Consider the following 20,887-nt stretch of genomic DNA (forward strand, 5'->3'; position numbering starts at 1 on the left):
TTTGGTATCTTCATTTTTTTTGTGCTGATCTCATGAACAGCGCTGGACACTGAGATCAATGGGAGTTTCCACTAAATGTTTCATTTACATTACAGATGAATGGCTGCATTTTGGTGTCTCCAGAATCATTGGATCTGTTTCATTTTTCAAGTCGAGGACGAAAAAAGTTTGATGATCATTTTTTTTTTAACATAAAAAGTGTTAATTCATGCGACAGTATGAACAGTTCATTTCGATTGAGAAAAATCTGAAGTAATTATTCAGATAAAACAACTCCTGCCCCTTTTCTATTAATGCTTCTTTCTCGTTGCCAGGTCCTTTCCTGTGACGTTGTAAATGGCAGATCCTCCTAAAAGGGCAGCCCTGAGGTTTTCCAAGAAAATCCAGTGCTTGGTTGGGTCTTGAAGCCACTCCAGGTAGGTACGTTTCAGCATCATTGACTTCAGCTGGTAGTACACTGCTCAAAAAAATAAAGGGAACACTTAAAAAACACATCCTAGATCTAAATGAATGAAATATTCTTATGAAATACTTTGCTCTTTACACAGTTGAATGTGCTGACGACAAAATCACACCAAAATGATCCATGGAAATCAATTGTATCAACCCATGGAGGTCTGGATTAGGAATCGCACTCAAAATTAAAGTGTAAAAACAAACTCCAGGCTGATCCAACTTTGATGTAATGTCCTTAAAACAAGTCCAAATGAATCAGTGTTGCTTCCTGAGTGGACACTATGATTTCACACAAGTGTGATTGACTTGGAGTTACATTGTGTTGTTCAAGTGTTCCCTTTATTTTTTTGAGCAGTATATTTGGATGGAATCAGGCACTGAGACAGAGGTTCTGAAGGTTGGAGATTCCCAAATTAAAATGGCACACAAAACGGCTGAAGGTGTGTGAGGAAGACATTGCTAACCCATTTTCCACCATGCTGAATGTACATTAAATCAGTGTTTCCCAACCTTTTTAGAGCCACGGCACATATTTTACATTCGAAAAATCACACGGCTCACCACCAAATGAATATGTCAAAACCATTTTTTTAACGAATTTGAATGAAACCGTGGTCTCATTTTACTCAGTGTGAAATCTAATATATTTAATATCTGTAGATTCGTCAAGTTGCAATGCAAATTTCCCACTGATGTGCAACTTTTCCAGAACACTTTTTTTTGGCAATGTCTGAAGACATGTCATCGATATGTCTGAAATCTGTATTATTTGAGAGAACTCTATTTCTTTATCAACGCCAGAGCCGAGCATTTCTTCTACAATGATCTTGCCGGCAGGTAGTATCAAGCCTCATATTATGTTAAGGGTCAATTTCACCCATTGGGTCGATGGGTGAAATGGGTCAAATTGACCCTTAACATAATATGAGGGTTAATGTTTTGCTACAGTGTGCGGCTGTTTGGATTTAGAGACGAGTTCAGCAACTTTATAGCAACTTTCACTGCTTTCTCACTCATCTTGGTAGTTTTCAACAATGCTGCCTGTTTGTTTACGCAGATACAAGTACTTTTTATTTTAGAAATGCATCACGCAAAGCGTCACTAATCACTCTGATACACAGATGCACAGGTTCATTCACTACCCGTTGCCATCGAACCGGCACGCTGCCCACATAGACATAGGAAGACACAATATTCGCGTCGGATAAATAATTTTCGGACCAATCGGGTGAAAGTGGGCATTTCTCCACGGCACACCTGATGATCTCTCACGGCACACAAATGTGCCGCGGCACAGTGGTTGGGAAACACTGGCATTAAAGAATGAAATTTATCGGTCACTAGATCTCCACAGTTCGGCTCTGCCTGATCATGCTCACGTACCAGAGTTCAACCAAATGGTGGCACGGTGGTCGTAACCGGGATAATCCCCGCAGTTGACAAGATGATTGAAACTATAAATCTTGCGTTACATTTAACATCAGATTGTCTCTTAAAGCTGGGGTTCTCCGAGCCTCCGGGTATGTCCAGTGATAACCACATGGCCATGTTCTTTGCAGTCGATACCAAGAATTCAGAAAGTCCTTATATCACACATGAAATAGATGGGTTGCGACTGGCATGCAGGACTTTCAGTTTTGGACAAGCTTGCTTACAGAAGGCAAACTGAGGAAATTGGAGATTGTTAAATGAGTGGAAACCTGTACAAATGGGCAGGTCATGCAAGTTGAGAGACGGAAGATGATGTTTGGTAGCCGTGTATATTCTTCCTGACCAGCGTAAACCAATGAGTTGGTGCTCATGTGTAGATGTTGCAGAGATGTCCAGAAGCATTTCTGAAGGCTTGTAGACTAGAATCACTTTTCTGGTCGGGGTCTCACATTTCAGACTTCCTCAAGCGTGCTCTGCCGGCACGTCGATGGAAAAAGTTGTTGACAGCATCCTGTGAGAAGATGAAACATTTCACCACAGCCCTTTTTTTATTGCGAAAGACTTCATGTTCAATGTTTTTGGTCACGACAGGGTTTTCAAAAGGCATGTTTTGCACTTGTCTGGCCCAATACAAGGAAAAAAAAAAGGGCACTAAATATCTACTTAGGTTGAAGGCCTCACATAAAGAGAAGTTGAACAAATAACCAGTTTATGGCTGCTACCTGACGTCTTCTTGATGAACAAATCAGGCTCGATCTGGATCACATGGGTTTGGCTTGCAATCAGATTCACGGGGTTCGGATTCTTAAAGCGGTCGGAAAAAAAACGGTTTTCAGTGTAGAATTATTCCCGTTGACTCCTTCCTGTTGGATGTTGGAGCTTCTTTCCGTGCACGTTTTCATGGGGAAAATAGGATTGAGCTGAACGCCTATTTTGCCCTCTATAGGTAATGTTTTTTTTTTTTTTTGTAGCGTGTAGTATTTAGTAGCCCTAAATTCACCAGTGTGAAAAAAAAAAACATTCCTCACAAAGAGTGTAGTCATTTAATTTCAGCAACCTCTTTAAAATTACCACTACTTATATATTTCTTGCCAAAAGAGTTTGAAAAAGGGAGAAAATCCTTGACAGGAGAGCTTCTTCAGTCTGAAAGGTCCCAGTCGCTTAGTTTTTCGATGAAAGGTTTGGGATAAAATCGAGACGAAGCGTTCTCTGCAAAATAAATCCCTCCTTCCCAGAGGGCAAAAATCAAAGGCCCGATTATCACTTTGAATAAAAGTGAACGTAATGTAAGTCATTGATTACTCATTATCTGGTTTTATATCTATTTCCTCATGTGCAACTTGTGGTTTGCTTTTAGGATTCGTTGTCCATCGCATTATCGATCTTTTTGTGGTATCGCGAAAGGACCGCAAAGATTTTTTTTTTTAACTCCCAAATCATTTTTAAAGGAAATTCAAATGAAAAAAATTTGAATTATGTGTCACCCGTGATGATATTTTAATCTACACTGAAATGAATGTTTTCATTATGAGTGACATATAAAATGATTAAGAAAATCTAAAGTCAAAAACATTTAATTGAAGGAAATAAAACGGGGTATATCTTTAATGCTGCCAATGTTACCCCAATAAAAAAAAAAAAAAAAAGATCTCACCTAAAATGCGTCAGCTGGATTTTCCAGTGCTGCTTTATGCCCATTATAACGTTACAGATTTTATGATGAAACTTTGCAAACCGTCAGATAGAAATCTCGAGGGACGTTTGCGTCTGGTTGTTTTCGGCCAATGCGGCTGTTGTTCCTTTCCCTGCAGCTGTTCTCCTGAACAAAATCTTCCTTTTGTTTCTGTGTGTACAGAGACGTAACTAAACATAATTTACTATTTAAAAAAAATAAAATAAAAATCACCCTCCATCATATCAGATGTCTTGGGCGAAGAAACTGAATACCGAATACTATCTTAAATAAATAAGTGCATTTACAAAGTCAGAAAACCCACCGATAGAAGGTTGCTCTGAACTGTGAAAATTCCTTTTTTTTTTTGGTTATGTTTTTATTTGTCTTTTTTTCTCGTCGGTCAGGATTCCAAACCCCACTGCAGAGAAGCAGAGCGTAGCGGCGTTGTTTATTTTAGACACGCCGCCTTAATGGACGGAGGATGAGAAAAGGCCCGGGATGGGAAGGCTGGATTACGGACAGTCACACATGGGCAGATGGACTTCTCATTATTTTTGTTTTTCCATCTGTCCAACACTCTCTTGTCTCCTTGAGTCAGGGATTGAAAAGAGGAGCTCAATTGAATCACGTTATATTATCCAGTTTCACTGTTATTGCCTGTCAAGGTGTGATCAAATCTGGCAAGGGCACTGCAGATGCACTAAACACCTTCTGGCCATAGTGTAACTGACAATCTCCTTTTTTTTTCCGTCGTTAACCCTCAATAATAGATCGTCCCTCCTTCCTATAAATGTGTTTTAAAACGGAACAGGTCAGAAAATTGCGTGTGCTGCGTCTTAGTTTGGAAACTTCAGATCACAGTGCAAGCTAATGATTGACACGAGAACCATGTTTACGTTAATCAAAATGCTGCGTATTTTTCTTGACAAGGATGAGTAAAAATCGTCCACCTAGGAATTGTATTTTTTTTTTTCTAATTTTTGATGCAGTGATACATTAAATTGAAATTACCGTTTTTTTTTTTTGGGAACGCACCCACACACACACACAAGAAGTGCTCATAAAATACAAGGTTGCTTGCTCATGAGTCAGCCCTTGTATGCGTGAACATTATGTGGAAGGGAGGGGCTGAGTTGGAACACTTGTGCACTTAGGGGGAAAATAAGGAAGTCTGGCCAGGTTACATTGTCAAATAGATACTCCTGGCCGGAATCACTTCTCCTCCATCCTCTTTCCACGATGGATCTCCTGTTCCTCACAAGAGCTGCATTATTTTTGACAGCGGTTGTGCTGCTCTAGATCACCTTCTCCCTGGATTTATGGAAAAAAGGTAGAATCCTTCAGCATGTTGAGCCATTCCCCTTATTCCATCCTTCAGCGCATCTTCATTTCACAGCTGTTGTTAGCATTCGGAGTGAAGAGGACAGCTTGCTCGCTTGGGGACGGCAAATCCATTTGGCGGCAGCCCCGGTCTGAACATTTCCTCCAAGATCAGTCTTCGCTTCATGACACCTTCCCTTCAGGATTCCTATGGAGCTCAGGAACGTCGGCTTTCCAGACCGAAGGAGCCTGGGATGAGGGTGGAAAAGGCGTATCCATCTGGGATCACTTTACCCAGTCGTCTTCTTGTTGTGATCCATCATCTGAGAACGCCAATGTGGCAAGCGACAGCTACAAACTCTGGGAAGAAGACGTAAAGGCGCTCAAATATCTGGGCGTAAAAGCATACTCCTTCTCGCTCTCCTGGCCCAGACTCTTTCCCGACGGGAACGCGAAGGGTCGGCCCAACGCCGGCGTCGTCGAGCACTACGTTCGTTTCATAGACGGGCTTCTCCGAAACAAAATCGAACCCGTCGTTACGATCCATCACTGGGACCTGCCGCAAGTTCTGCAAGAGGCGTTCGGAGGTTGGACGAACGAAACGCTCGTGGGAATGTTTCACGACTATGCTACCTTTTGCTTCCAAACATTTGGTAGTCGCGTACGGTATTGGATTACGATGCACAACCCGTACCTGGTGTCCGTCCAGGGTTACGGGACGGGTCTGCACGCACCTGGCGAACCACTGGGTCCGTCTGGTTCTCTCATTGTGGCTCACAATCTAATCAAAGTAAGTTATTTATCGTTTATGTATTAATTGCCTGCAATCTTGGTGCTTTTACAGCTGAGCTGCAGTCTATACTAGATCAAGACTATTTGTGTAAACCTGCACAGCCTAAATTGGTTTTGAAGTTACAAAAAAAAAACAAGTTGGCAGAGCGGAGGATAATGAGGTTAAATTTGACGCTACAAAACACCAGCGATCGCGACGCATGGGTTCCAGTTGTTTGTGATCAGTTTACAAGACACTTCAAGAAGCACTGAAGCCAAAGTCCACAACATTAGCACTTTGTGTGACAGGAAGTTGCAGAAAAAGGCTCCATTGATAATCACTCTTGCTGTTTTGCGGTTGAGTAGTTTGTACAGATGGTGTGAAAACAGCCAATATCAAGCAGACGGCATGATCAGAAAATAATTCTCTAATGTCAAATCAATCGTTTTTTTAATTACGATAGAAATACCGCCGGGGAAGATTGAAACTCGTGAAAATATTTCATCATTAAAATGCATTTTTGATGTGTACACGTTATGGAGATTTGCGCTTTACATCAGTTTTTGTGTCATTTCAAGAAAACAATATCATTTCAAGCGCTTCCGCAAGCCAACGCAGTGCGGCAATAGACCTTTCCGGCAAAACGCGTGTTGTAATAATGCAATCGTGTTGTATTTTCTATAATTCTCAGGCACACGCCAAAGTCTGGCACACTTACAACATCCACTTCCGCCCGTCTCAAAAAGGCATGGTGTCCATTGTTTTGGGTTCCCACTGGGTTGAACCTCAAAAAGGCCAAGCCACAGCCGCCAATGTCGACCTTTGCCAGCAGTCAATGGAGGCCGTGCTGGGCTGGTTTGCGAATCCCATCTTTGGGGAAGGAGACTACCCACCATCTTTGAAAATCAAGTACGGGGACCTCCTGCCCGAATTCTCAACTCAAGAGAAGGTCTGGGTGCGGAAAACGGCAGACTTCTTTGCTCTGTCATTCGGCCCGAACAACCTCCGCCTGGGTCGAAACCTGGTCCACTACGGACAAACCGTGACTCCGGACCTGAGGCGGATCCTGAGCTGGATTAACCTGGAGTACGGGGGAGTGAGTGTGTTGGTCGCCGAGGGAGGCTGGTTCTCTGAAGCTAGCGTGGGCAAGGAGGACACGGTGGCCATTTACCTGATGAAGGGTTTTATCAACCAGGTACTTCAAGGTAAGGGAACGGACTGAAAGAGTAAATGATTGATCGCGACCAAATTTACAACCCGCGCTATCTCTTACAGCTATCAAGTTTGATGGATTGCGGGTACTCGGATTCTCCGCGTGGTCATTGGTCGACGGTTTTGAATGGAATTACGGCTACACGATTAGACGAGGCCTTTTTTACATTGACTTCAGTCAACCCAACCGTACCAGGACCCCCAAAACCACTGCCCAGTATTATAAGCAAGTCATCGCTAACAACGGTCTCCCCCGAGACGACGCCGCCACAGATGGCAAAGGTCGTTTTCCCTGTGGGTTTCACTGGGGCGTCGCTGACTCTGCCTTGCAGGTGAGAAAAGTCAGAACAGAAGGAAAAAAACACCCATATTTTTCTACTATAACAAACGTAGAAGACCCCCCAAAAAAATACCCTTTTTGTCCCTTTTGTCTCTGCAGGTCAACTTCCACCCTTTCTCGCCGCAGTTTACCGATCCTCAGGTGTACACCTGGAACGTCACGGGAGATGGATCGTTGCATCCAGTTCGAGGACAGAAGCTACGTACCCATCGTGCCCAGTGCACTGACTATTTAGCAATTCGTAGTCATCTTAGCTTGTTAGCATCCACCGGGGCGTCTCACTACCGTTTCGCCCTCAACTGGTCGTTGATATTACCTCACGGGACCCTCTCCCGTGTGAATACCGAGGCTCTGAGGTAACCAGATCATCGGAAATAACGCCGAAAAAGTCCTCGTTCGACAACTCGACAAACAATATGATGTTAATTCTGTTTATCTTTTCCTTTGTGCTATTATAAAGATATTACAGATGTGTCCTTTCTGAGCTCCGGAAGCTGGGCCTAGAGGCTGTTGTTATTCTCTACTACCCAACACACAGGTCTTCACACCTGGGTTTGCCTGGACCCCTGCATGCCTCTGGAGGTTGGCTTAACGGCAGCACAGTAGAGGCCTTTCAGGAATATGCATCGCTTTGCTATCGGGAGCTCGGCTCCTCGGTCCGATATTGGATCACCGTGAACGAGCCGAATAGATTGTCCGATTTCTACGCGGCCGGGGAAGAGAAGCACCTGGCGGCTCATAACCTACTTCTGGCTCACGCGAAAGCATGGAGGCTACATGAGCGGAGATACTCCAACCAGAGAGCGATGGTGTCGCTGGCTCTTCATGCAGACTGGGCCAAACCCGCCAACCCCTTCCTGGACTCGCACAAAGCGGCGGCGCAACGATTCCTTCTTTTTGAGCTCGGTCGCTTTCTCGATCCGTTGCTCGGAACGAGATACCAGAAGAAGTGGAGCGACTACCCGCGAGAAATGAAGGCGTATCTCGAGGAGAGAGCGCGTGGAATGGGTCGCCATGGATCCCCGCTTCCTGCTTTTACTGACACGGAGAGGCGGGAACTCAGAGGCGCCCTGAGTTTCATTGCATTAAACCACTTTACTACCCGTTTGGTATCTCCATATCCCACCGCGCAGAACCATTCTGAGGAGAAACAATACGTCAGTCACGACTGCCTCGTGCTTTCGGATCCCACCTGGCCTTCCTCCAAGATGGGGCAAGCCCTCGTCCCCTGGGGCTTGCGGAGGATTTTAAACTGGGTGACCGACAGATACGGGACTCTGCCGATCATCATCACGGCCAGCGGGGTGGATGACCAGGCGCCAGTCAAGGATACGTTGAAACAACACTTTCTAAGGACTTACGTGCAGGAGGCACTTAAAGGTGGGTGCTGTATTGGGGCGATTATTTTGGCTGGCGGGCCACATTTGTTATTTAATTTTCATGCATGGACCAACTAGGTATCTTGAACAAAATGAATATTGTTATTTATATATACTGCTCAAAAAAATAAAGGGAACACTTGAACAACACAATGTAACTCCAAGTCAATCACACTTGTGTGAAATCATAGTGTCCACTCAGGAAGCAACACAGATTCATTTGGACTTGTTTTAAGGACATTACATCAAAGCTGGATCAGCCTGGAGTTTGTTTTTACACTTTAATTTTGAGTGCGATTCCTAATCCAGACCTCCATGGGTTGATACAATTGATTTCCATCGATCATTTTGGTGTGATTTTGTTGTCAGCACATTCAACTGTGTAAAGAGCAAAGTATTTCATTAGAATATTTCATTCATTTAGATCTAGGATGTGTTTTTTAAGTGTTCCCTTTATTTTTTCGAGCAGTGTATTTACATTTTTGGGCATACAGTATTTCAACTTTAAAATCATTAATGATCATATAAGTGCACCAACATTATTCCGTTCTGTATGTAATCCATACAAAATTTAACAAAAGGAAAAAAAAGGAGTTTCTAAATTCAATATTGATTGAAAATACTTAAGATATTCAAAGACAATGGTTTGGCTGGCCGGATAAAAAAAGCAAAACGGGACAAATGTGGCCCGCGGGCCATAAAATGCCCAGGTCTGTTGTATAACAGCATAACTGTGTTAAATATTCAAATATTATTATTTAACATGTATTCTACACACCTCGCTCAACTTGTCAGTCTTATCAGATCCCGAAACCGTATTGAAATAACATTTCAGCTGGTGTGTGTGTGTGCGGTTTTCTATAGATAGAACACCCAAAGCAAAGCGGATTTTTATGATGATATAACCGTAAACTGTAAAACTCGGAGGAACATGGTGATAATAAAAGGGGAGGAGGCCAGAAGACGGGCGGCGGAGTGAGAATATTTAGTACTTTGCCCTTTATGGTCACCCTGTTTTGTGCAAGCGATGTTAATTCTGACACAGATCAAGTCCAGGGCGTGTGTGTGTGTCACATTGCTTAGCGTTGCATTTCGCAGTAAATACGTGCCCAAGTCACCTGCATTGCGACACGAGGAAGAGTCCGTAGAGACTGTGCACTACTTATAATTGAATCTTTATTTTTCCTCAGCTTACCACGTAGATGGAGTGAATTTGCAGGGTTTCTACGTGTGGAAGCTGCAAGATGAACATTCCCCCCAGTTCGGCCTATTCGCCTCGACGCACCACCAGTCGAGAGCAAAAGCCTCCGTGTCCGTGTACAAAGAAATCATCGCTCACGGCGGTTTCCCGGAGGATAACGCCGTGCGCGCTTGTTCACCCGGCGAGGCCCCGCAGTCCTGCTCCGTGTGTGTTTGGATAGTGAAAAACAAAGCCTTGCTGGTCTTCGGCGGCTGCGTCCTGCTCATCGCTGGCACGTTCATGGGACTCGTCGTCTATGTCGTCGTTGCCAAACGAAACCAAACAAGAAGCAGAAGGAGTCGGGTGAACAGGTTGAGCCGACGATGGAGAGGAGCGCCTGTGTTTTCATGTCCCCGTTTTGTCAAAAGCTAAAACTTGTGATAGCAAGATTGTGCGGCGCATCAACCCACGATGAAGAGAATATGCTTTATCTGTATATGCGTACAAAGTTTGTTTGTATCTTCTTCATAGTGGCAGTTATGATTGATTCAACTGCAAATATCTTTAAGAGAAATACGTCGTTAAGATAAGAACATTTCTCAGAGAGCTGCAAAAGGTTTGTGACTGTGGGTGTGTGCTTGTTTAAGTGTATTTTATACAAAGATGTACACGGTACTGTATAAGACGCCATCTGATCATGTTTGCCGTATGGTTTAACATTACAATATGAGGATCCTATTTTTGTAAAAAAGTATTGCAGAGTATTAAAAGGACTTTTCATTTGGTATCCAGTGCGTACCAGCTGCATCGCGAGATCTGTGTTTGAAGTTTGAACCAGATTGTGGCAGTGTGAGACAGCGATGCCCTCTAGTGTCACCGTTTTCTCTGCACGAGAGATGTTTTTCGGTCATGCGTTTTGTGCCTCTTTTTAAAAAATGCAGAGAACAGATCATCACATTTTACATTCTCACCTGTGATGAAGGATGGATGATTATGGACAGAGTTGTTCAAAGTGAAGTCTGGCTCTGCATTTCGGTTAAGTACAGATAAATGTTTAGCCCAGTATATCCCTTCACATCCGGCTTGGAACACAGATACCATTATGGTAAATTTGTAATTTATCACAATTCTTTTTTGATCAGTTAAAAGAGGGTAATTTTTGATTTGGCTGCACGAAATCATACATCCTTGGTTTTTGGATGGATACGCAGATCAATTCAGTTAATCAAGGGCATCATTGTCTTTTTCTAAAGAAAACATGCACATATGTATGATTACATATGATGAGGATAATAATGATATTGATGGTCTATCATATTATTATTGTTAATTTATCATAATATTGTAATTATTCCATTAATTTAACTTCATGATCTATTAAAAACAATAATGTATTTGCAATCTAATGATATAAAAATAATAATTTAAAAATTAATATTATTAACACCTACGATAATAACAATAATACAATTGTTATTATAGTTATTGTTAATATTAATAGCATTCTTATTATATATCCATTTGATCCTACAATCAGATCAACATGATCAATAAAACATAATTTCATCAAATGATAATATATTTTTCCAATATATTCATCCATACTTTTTAAAGGAGAAATAGAAAAAAAAAATCAGTGAAATCTATTGTGTCAAAGAGAACCTCACTGTGCCAACATTATGTTTGTATATGAATTTGCAGTTCCCGTGAATTGCTTATCTATCTATCTATCTATCTATCTATCTATCTATCTATCTATCTATCTATCTATCTATCTATCTATCTATCTATCTATGTTTGTTTGTTTGTTTATTCTCATAACCTACAGATGGTAATATTGCACGTTTCCTCAGAATTGACGTTTTGAATTCAGAACCTCTGGTCGGTGTGATCAATGATTTTTGTCGATTTCCAATGATTGAATAATAATAATTCTGATCATTATAATTCATTGATCATTCATAATAATCGTCATTCACTGATCAGCCAATGATAGGAGGCGTTGACGATGGCAATACAGATCACATGACCCTGGCTCCTCCAGACTGCATGCAGTTTGGTATTAAAATGTTTTCACTATCAACCAACCATTCTGTTGTTACACTTTCGAGATGATAGACACATGTTAAGGTGATTCAACGAACTGTAACAACACACTGATAATTCCGGCGAACGGCACTGACGGTGAAAAACATTACATCTTTCATTTTTTTATAGGTTGTATTACAAAAAGTGCATAGTTACTGTAAGCAGGACAAGCTAGCCGACGTTAGTCAGGCGGATAGGCAGCGGCGAGGGCCCAACCGGACAGGACCAGGGGGAACCATGGCCAACATCGCAGTTCAGAGGATAAAACGGGAATTCAAGGAGGTGCTCAAAAGTGAAGAGGTCAGTTGCTGCGTTTGCCGGTTTATATGACCGCTTTAATATTCGTTTATTGACCTCAGGTCTGAATGTGAGTGAACGAGTCGCTAGGTCAGCTGTCAGCTTGCTAACTATCGTGGCTAACGTTAGCTAACTATCGGACACGGCGGTGCGACCAGCCTTACAGTTGGAGCCTGTGTTAGCTTTTGTCTTCTACCGTCGGGATTTTTAAGCTCAGACAATCATGTCAGGCGGCCTAACGCGTTATATTGTTGGTCGAGCATCAACACTGAGCATCGGGGGTTATGCCTTAGCGTGCCTTCTTTCGTGGTTATGCTAGCTCGGTTAGCTATCAAACATAGTTGTCTTTAGTCTCTGTGTGATCGTCGCGTTTTATTCTCACGTCCGATCATTTGTTTTGCATAAACACATATTAAGTTATGCTAGAGGCCCTGCATTACCTCGATCCATAAGTACTATTCAACAAGTTGGCCACAACTTTGTCAATTCCTGCGTGGAGGGTAGTGCTCCACAGGCAGATCGGGGTTTGACAGCAAGCTGGATTAACACACACCGATGCCTTCTGTGCTTCGCTCATCGTGCTTTTTCACATTTCATCCTTTCAGACGAGCAAAAACCAAATTAAAGTGGATCTGGTGGATGAGAACTTCACAGAACTTCGGGGGGAGATAGCAGGGCCACCTGACACACCGTATGAAGGTGAGGGGCTTCTGGGGATAATGCTGGATACTTCCATGTACCCATTTCAAATAGGACTGTCCTGAGAGTTCTGGTGATGTCAACAACTCACTACTTTGAGATGATCTCGTACATAATTAGTCTTTTCTTGCTTCCTGAATTGATATTACATCGACCTATTGTTTGATTCTTACAGGGGGTAGATATCAACTAGAAATTAAAATTCCAGAGACGTATCCTTTCAATCCACCCAAGGTATATATGTTCATTACTAGACTTTTTAATGCTCAACGGCACTAGACCTTCAGTAAGTTTTTTTTATCCTTTTCTTTTTCGGAAGATGATCAGCCTTTGTTTTCGCTCTATCACCTAGGTGCGGTTTATGACAAAGATCTGGCATCCCAACATTAGTTCAGTCACAGGAGCAATATGTCTGGACATTCTCAAAGACCAGTGGTGAGTATATAAAAGTCTCACGTTGTTTACGTCCCGACATTAAATCAGTCCCATGTGTACGACAGTGTATTTCAGCATTAGTAAATCCTGAAGCATTTATTTATTACCTAGCCATATTACACACCACTGTCCGGTCAATTTATTTTTCTCCATAATAGGTTCAGTGGGATCCAGACAGAAATTTGACACTTATATTTCAGTTACAGAAAGTGATCATCTGTATGTCAATTCAGGGCAGCAGCTATGACTCTGAGGACAGTCCTTCTGTCACTACAAGCCTTATTGGCAGCTGCAGAACCAGATGACCCACAGGACGCAGTGGTAGCCAATCAGGTGGGTGGAGGCATGCGTAGCTTTATTCAATCCTATATTAAGCATTTATGAAACTGTTAAACATTGTGAATACAACAGCGTTGTTGATGTACAGGTTATATGAGCGGATCTACGGGGTTGTCTTGATAATGGCTTTTTAGACCTAGAGATTCTTGATTCTTGGTCTGGGTTTTCAGACAGTTGAGCTCTTCTTCATCAGATGTAAGACAGGGTATATACAAGTGAAGTCACTTGGCTTGGATTTATGCCGTTTTTTTTCCCATATTCTAGCACAAAGGTCATTGTATGTGTGCTTAAGAAAGACTTGAATGTGTAGCTTGTAGTTATTTAAAGAACCCATAAAAGCATCTGAATTCAGAAAGTGGTGCTGCTACCACAATATTCCCGAGACATGGAGTGAGTTCACTGTACAGCAAAATTCAACCGTTGTTGCTCATCTCAATAACACACTCACCCAGTATTGGCACAAATACATTGTAATTCTCTTAAATTGAGCAGTTTACCTATTTGAAGATTTTTGTAGATAGGTAATGTCTGTATATCAGGTCCAATGGGATTTGGACTATTTGCTGGTTGAAACCCAAGGCTTTTGTTTGTTGTCTTGTGGAGATTCAGCCACAGATAATATTCCGTGAAATGAGCGAAGGCTACCTATTGGAATTTTTTAACGTACCTTCTATGACAGCGTGACTTTCGATAGAAATAATTTTAATCATTTTAGAGTAGATCCTAAATAAGGCCTTTTTAACATAAATTGATTGGTTATGTTAATATCTTAATGTCCCTGGCATAGATTACCCTGCTATTGTGCCTAAATGTCACCGCAGACATGCAGACAAATGAGTGATTGATTAATTTATGGATGGACTTTCAATTTATTGGAACAACTGTAGACAGAGATATTGGATGAGACAATCTTTTTTTTCTTTCTTTTTTTTTTTCTTGCTACAGCACAAATTTTAAAATGAGCACCGAGTGCAATTTAGCCGCTTCTTTTCTACCAATAAAGAATACGATTGTGACAGCGATTTGTGACATTTCACATTGTAACATTAATTTTTTGACCGCTTGTGTTCATTAGCCACGGCGTTGAGGCCAGGGCCAGTTCAGAAGGGGATTTTTAAAATCAAATTTCAGCTTCATTTTTTTGTGTTGAATATTCGGCTTTATCTTCTTGTGACGGTTGCTGATTGTTTTGTGTTTGTATATGAAATGACTTTTGGATCAATTGGAGTGGGTCACAAGACGGAGATGATTTTTAGAAATGAAGTCCAATTTTTAAATGGTACATCTAAATTTCACAGAAGACAATGATGTTAATCAAAGGGTGTAAATCCATAAGCCCTTATCAATAATTTATCAAGATTAGTTGCGTAGTATAATATTAGCGCTTTGAGGAGATTCATTATTACAGTGAAAAATACATGTTAAAAAATATCCTCAGCCCCTCAGCACCATTGATATGAATGATGTATCACCTAGCAGGGCTTAAATGTTAAGTAGGAATAATAAAAATCTTATCTTTAGTCAAGGATGATGATTGTATGAGTTGAGAATTATACGCGTCAATTCTACAAGATGTTACTATTTTGTGGGCATTGCTGGCAGCCTCAAAATCTTTGTAGGCCAGTATGTTTTATCAGAAATATGGGCCACAAGTGAACTATTCCTATAGTTGCTTTGTATGAAGAGTACAGGAAGATTTAGTGCGATAATATGCTGTGAGTGTATTCATTATAATTATTTGTTTTTTAGTTTTGTACTTTGCAATCATTTCAATGGCACTAGAAAACTTTTATTGCTCACTCGGGAACAAGTTTCATCGGTTCTTATGTCGAAAAAATACAAATAAGCTTGTGAGCTGTTTGGAATGGTATTTTGAAGCCTTAGGCGTAAACTTAATGTTTTTCACATTTGTTTTCACAGTACAAGCAGAACCCAGAGATGTTTAAACAGACAGCGAGGCTCTGGTCTCATGTCTATGCAGGCGCGCCCGTCTCTAGTCCGGAGTACACACAGAAAATAGACAAACTCTGTTCCATGGGCTTTGAAAAAGTAAGTGTCTTTTAATGTTGTTTTTTTTTTTCCCAACTCAGCATTAAGACAGTCGGGTTACACATTCGGCATCTGTAGCTGGATCCTGCTTGATGCGCATCCCCTCAGATCACGGTGTGGGTTAATTATCTAGGAAATAGAATAAATTATAACGTCGTCCGTACTCGTGACCTTCAAACCCAAAACTGTCCTCCTTTTCATCTGCTTTTATTCGAGGTACCTTTGAAAACTGTAACGCATCCCCACAGCTGTGGAACAAAGTAGTTCACGGTCATTCATTCATTAAAACGATATGGCATGAGCGATTTTATTGACAAAACTGTCTTTTTTAATTGAAAGTTAACGGATAATGGTATTCTCTATCCTGCTCAGAGACGAATTATAACGAGTGTTTTATCATTGCATTTATTCTATTGCATTTTTGCTTCAAAATGTGTTCAACTTTTCAATTATTAAGCCTTGCAAACACGCCAAATCTCCCAAACCCATGGCTCATTTCACATTACAGATCCTTGGAAAGTGCTTCCATTCATTTCCTGCAGTTTCATGAAAGCTGAGACATTTTGCAAGCAGTTAACTCATAAGAAGTGGCCCTTAAAAAAAAAAAAAAGACTGGCCTATATTAAGAAATATGAATGCCCGATGCGACGGAGGCATTTTTTATAAAAACAAGAGGACTTCCGCTGTGGAAGTTGGAATTCACTCACCATTGCATTAATGTCGAACTGCTAAGATGTGATATATAGTGTAACAAATTCTGTGCTATTATGTCCAGTATTTTTTGGTCAAGCCGAGTGTTTATTTTTTTTTTCTGTGGTTATCGCTAGCCACCTCTCAAAATCTCAAATGACCAATGAGAGAATGGAAACGTGGCAATTTTGCCTGATGAAGCGAATCTAAAAGTTGATGTGTTTAAAGCTACATAAACCCTCAGGATATTGTCAGTATTATCTTACAAAGACTTGAAGTATCTTTAAACAAAGATTTGGTTACAATGGCTCAAACATTTTGTCGTTTTTTTTTTTTTTTTTGTTTTTCTTCCCCCTCCCCAGAATGCAGTAATAGTGGCATTGTCTTCTAAATCTTGGGACGTGGCGACGGCAACAGAGCTACTGCTCAGTAACTGAATTTTGACACCTTCATCTCCCTCTTCAGCCCTTTCTTCCCTCCACACACAAACACACTCCCCTCCAAATTTCCGCTGTCTCTAGGCGCCTCCCTCTCCTCCCTGTATCACAGTGGACTCCACCGACACACGCCATCCACCTCTCTTCCCCGTCTCCTCGCTGCTCATCACTTCTGCTGTACAACACTCGAATCAGTTGTTCTGTGGGCTCTTATCGCTATCATTCAACATTCAAGCCAGTCCTACAATCAGAAGTCCAGCTACTCGGCCCAACTTCCTTTGAAACAAACGGCAGACTTATTATCCCGCCCACCGATCTCCCAGCTTTTTCTAACTGTGTCCAAAAAGCGGCTGATAGCAGCTTAGCCTTGCCTATGCAGTGCATTTACTTTTATTTTTGAAAACTTTTTGTAGGAGAGTCAAGCCATTCAAGGAAACTCTTTTGGACCTGGTCATATCTATTTTTTTTTTTTTTTTACATTTTATTTTTTTTTTTTTTTACACTTTGGCCATGTCTCCCAGGAATCAGGACTAAGATGTGTCAAAAATCTTGGTTTCTTTGGTTTTTTTTTTCCCCCTTTATTTTTAACTTCATGCCAAAAATGAATATCTTCATGGAAATTGAAATTTACACCTTAAGAGTCATGATCTTTAGGCACCTCAGATATATTAAGACGCATTATACATGAACTCACTGTTGGCAAGTAAAGTAAATTTGCTAGAAAGGGGTCGCCCCAGGCAGAAACACTGTTCTTAGACGCTGAAATGGGCGAGGTTTATTCCTTGTTCTTGAGGCTGGCCTTTTATAAGTGTTACCAAGGTATTCACACAGAAGTCATATTCATACGCTCATGTCATGTTCGCCCTCAACAGCGTGACGTGCTCAAATCCCCCCCAGAAAACCCCAATACCCTCTCCTACATCTATTCTGGATGTGACTTCCTTTACCCGTTCCTCTCACCGCATTTTAAAGAAAAAGTTTTTATTTGGTGTCGGCCTCCTACAGGAATAAATTTGGATCTTTTTTTTTTTTTTTTTTTAACTGACAAAATAAACAATCAAACAAACAAAAGTACAAGAATTTTATGTTCAGCAGTACCACATCATTCAAAGTTTGGATGGGAAGATTCAAAACGACTGAAAAGTCATACATTACCTTTACAACACCAATGAAAAATGTCAAAATGATTCATCTGTAAATAAAGATATTAAAGTCTGTGTAAATTAATTTACTTTGGGTCCTTTGTTCACAAACTCCATGTCTTTGTGTGAAGACACTTTTCGTGACAAAGAGGTACAACGCAGTCATGCGCGCAAACAAAACCCCATTGTCCTACTATGACGAGCCAATAAAAAGCAACTTCTAGCGATAAACCTCTGTCTCAAAACAGCTCAAGGAATCTTGCATATATGTGGCATTGTATATTTATAAATTTGAGCGAGTACACATTAACCGAGTTAACCGTAAGCCGGAGTCACAGAAGTTTTAAGAAGTCCGTCGCTGGTTGAAAGTAGAGGAAGTTATTATCGATAAAGAATGCATGGAGGAGAAGCGGTGAATTGATTGTGCCCGTCGTGTCTTGTTTCGGTGAAGTTAGAAAAAGGATGTAGCGAGAGCATCTTATCATATTTCATCTAGCAGGGAAACGAACAGAACAGATGGAGCGGTCAGTATCACGTTGTGCCACTGTGACACGCTCCAAGAAAGCTATTTACCTCCGTGCTTTTGCATGGACCTGAAAATCCACCACAGATGGACTTAAAGTATTCAGTGCTGATCTCTTGCAAGACCATAATTACCGTATTATAGTGGATTTATCTGCACTGATTTTTGCAGCATCTCTCTGACCAGGGTTTCTAGACATGACTAGTGAGAATATAGGATTGTACAATGGAAGACTGGAGAGATGACATAAATATTGATTTATTCATCCTAATATTGCTGCAGGAAATGCATCCTGTTTACCGCATACGTAAAGATTGATTTGATACCGCTTTTATCGGTACTCTTCAAGATTTCAGTTTATTTTGTGAAAGTTTTGCCGTAACTCCGATCCAGAGTTGCTTGTTGCATTTAGCAGAATGTAATGCAATAGGATACTTTCATAACGTCAATTTTTGACGTAACCTAATGTTAAATGAATCTTTTCTGCATCACTGTTCTCCGGTAACTTCAATATTATTATTATTATTATATTCAACGGTGTCAAATATTTAACATCTTACTGACCGTCACGCTTCATTAGTTTTGCCGTGAACTGCAAACAGCATGTTTATTAAACATTATTTGCAAGCATTAGTTTTTACCAAAGTAGCCAGTTCCTATGTTGATTATTGTTTTTTATGACCGCAATGAAAGTGGAATCTACAATTACTTGAGCAATTAAAATTTCTTAGTGAGGCACGATTGTAAAAATGACCATGGATTAATTTAATTGGAGAGTATAAATTAAACTGGTGCACTTTTTGGCACGGATGCGGCAGAAAATGTGAAACTTAGTAACACCAAGAGAACCACCATTGTTGGTCAGGAACAAAACTGGCTGTTACAAAAAGAAATTTGGAGCAAAAAATTCATACAAGATGTAATTTTAATCTACCTAATTTAAAGTAAATTACATTTACACACTTTCACATTCTTTAAATCTGTGTCTGATAAATTATCTCTGAAATACTAATTTCCACTTTTGATTATCAGTATTTTGTCTGAATCTATATAATGTAATTTATGAATATGTATTAATAACTTAACTTATTATAAAGAATGTTTAATTTATTGAGGAAAAGAAAATATCTGGTATATGGAAATACACATTTGAAGGTGAGCACTGATATAGTTGTCAAATTTCCTGTATTTGCAAGGTGGCGATTTGTGCCATTTTCAGCAATGAACAATTTCATGTGTTATTATATTGGGGGGGATAAATGAGTGGAAGTTGAACCCTGATGAAATAACATCACGAACTATCCGCAGCCGCTTGTTGAATGACAATTTATTTACACGTAACAAGGTGGCAGCTATAAGTCAGTGAGGTGCGGTCAGGGGAGGCAGGAGAGGCCGTGCCTCACTTTTCCAATCATGGAAAGAAAAAAATGTGAGGTGAAAAAGAAGAATTAAGTGGTTATATTTATCAGTGATTTGCACTATGAAGGTATTTTTCATTGAACTTCACCAGTTTTATATATTTTTTTTTTATTCAAAATGGCTGGACTTTTACATTTACTGTTCAGATATTGAGAAAAGATGTGCAGTGAGGCTGCCGACTGTTGAGCCTCAACATAAATTGCGCAATAACGGCTGACTGCTGTCTTGCTCTATGTCTCTCTATGTCGCTAAAATGTTTAAACACTTTTGCCGTATGTAAATCATTTCAATGCAGTGTTTTGCGTGTTGCTAGTTTCTTATGGTGAGCGGTCATAAACGGCTACGATGAGCCACTAAGTGAGGCACGCAGTTCTCCTGCCTCATGCTAGGGGGCGCTCGTGATCCTAGGGATTCTTCTTGCGTCTCCTTAGTGAATAAGCTACTCTGTAGGGTTCCTATATTTGTAAATCTGATTGCGATGAATTCGGCGCCTCACCTGCCATGAACCTAAATGCACATCAAGTCTGATACAGGTCCTTCCTGGAGTTGGCACGTCACGCCGTGCGTGCTCGCATTGATGAAATCGATGACGTGGTTGATTGACAGCACGCCCGCCCCCTTCTCCCGCGGTGCGTTCAGTGGACTGTGGGAGATGCCAGCCGCCGCCGGGCGAGTCGCCCGTGTGTGGCGAGGCGATGACTGGTGGGCATCCTGTTTCTCGGTCTGCTGCTGCTCCAAGTTATGTGATAGCCGGCAGAGCCGCCCCCCTCCCCCGCCGAGCTCCCGGGGCATGGAAACGGTACGCCGCTCGCCCGCATCTCACTTCGGATGGTCTCATCATGTAGCTTCACCAGGGGATTAAAACCCCAAGATTTACAATTTCCACTCAATTTAATCCTCCTTTCGTCCGCAAGATGATTCGAATCATCTGCATGGCGATGCTTCTCCCCTCAGGTGAGTCCGACTTATTTTGAAAAGATAACAAACAACCAAAGCAACAATGT

General features: G+C 41.1%; 2 protein-coding genes across 4 annotated transcripts; both read left to right on the forward strand.

Annotated features, from left to right (window-relative positions):
• Positions 1–128: 128 nt before the first annotated feature.
• Positions 129–10,533, forward strand: klb (klotho beta). Of its 3 annotated transcripts, none has more exons than XM_086158259.1 (6): positions 129–420; positions 6,346–6,859; positions 6,930–7,198; positions 7,306–7,562; positions 7,667–8,586; positions 9,776–10,533. In XM_086158259.1, exons 2-6 carry the CDS (start codon positions 6,403–6,405, stop codon positions 10,195–10,197), a joined length of 2,325 nt encoding a protein of 774 aa, XP_086014385.1. In that variant the 5' UTR covers positions 129–420; positions 6,346–6,402; the 3' UTR covers positions 10,198–10,533. The 3 variants fall into 3 exon arrangements, with proteins under 3 accessions (XP_086014385.1, XP_086014387.1, XP_086014384.1); XM_086158261.1 differs by having other exon boundaries at positions 129–416; XM_086158258.1 differs by lacking the exon at positions 129–420 and adding an exon at positions 4,432–5,672.
• Positions 10,534–11,819: 1,286 nt separating this feature from the next.
• Positions 11,820–17,695, forward strand: ube2ka (ubiquitin-conjugating enzyme E2Ka (UBC1 homolog, yeast)). The gene is made up of 8 exons (XM_086158456.1): positions 11,820–11,895; positions 11,983–12,153; positions 12,756–12,849; positions 13,025–13,083; positions 13,202–13,284; positions 13,518–13,617; positions 15,544–15,672; positions 16,725–17,695. Exons 2-8 carry the CDS (start codon positions 12,091–12,093, stop codon positions 16,797–16,799), a joined length of 603 nt encoding a protein of 200 aa, XP_086014582.1. The 5' UTR covers positions 11,820–11,895; positions 11,983–12,090; the 3' UTR covers positions 16,800–17,695.
• The last annotated feature ends 3,192 nt before the right edge of the window (positions 17,696–20,887 follow it).

This window comes from Fistularia commersonii, chromosome 13 (assembly GCF_037954325.1).
Source record: "Fistularia commersonii isolate RoL2024-O1a breed Wild chromosome 13, RoL_Fcom_v1.0, whole genome shotgun sequence".
Lineage (NCBI taxonomy): Eukaryota > Metazoa > Chordata > Actinopteri > Syngnathiformes > Fistulariidae > Fistularia > Fistularia commersonii.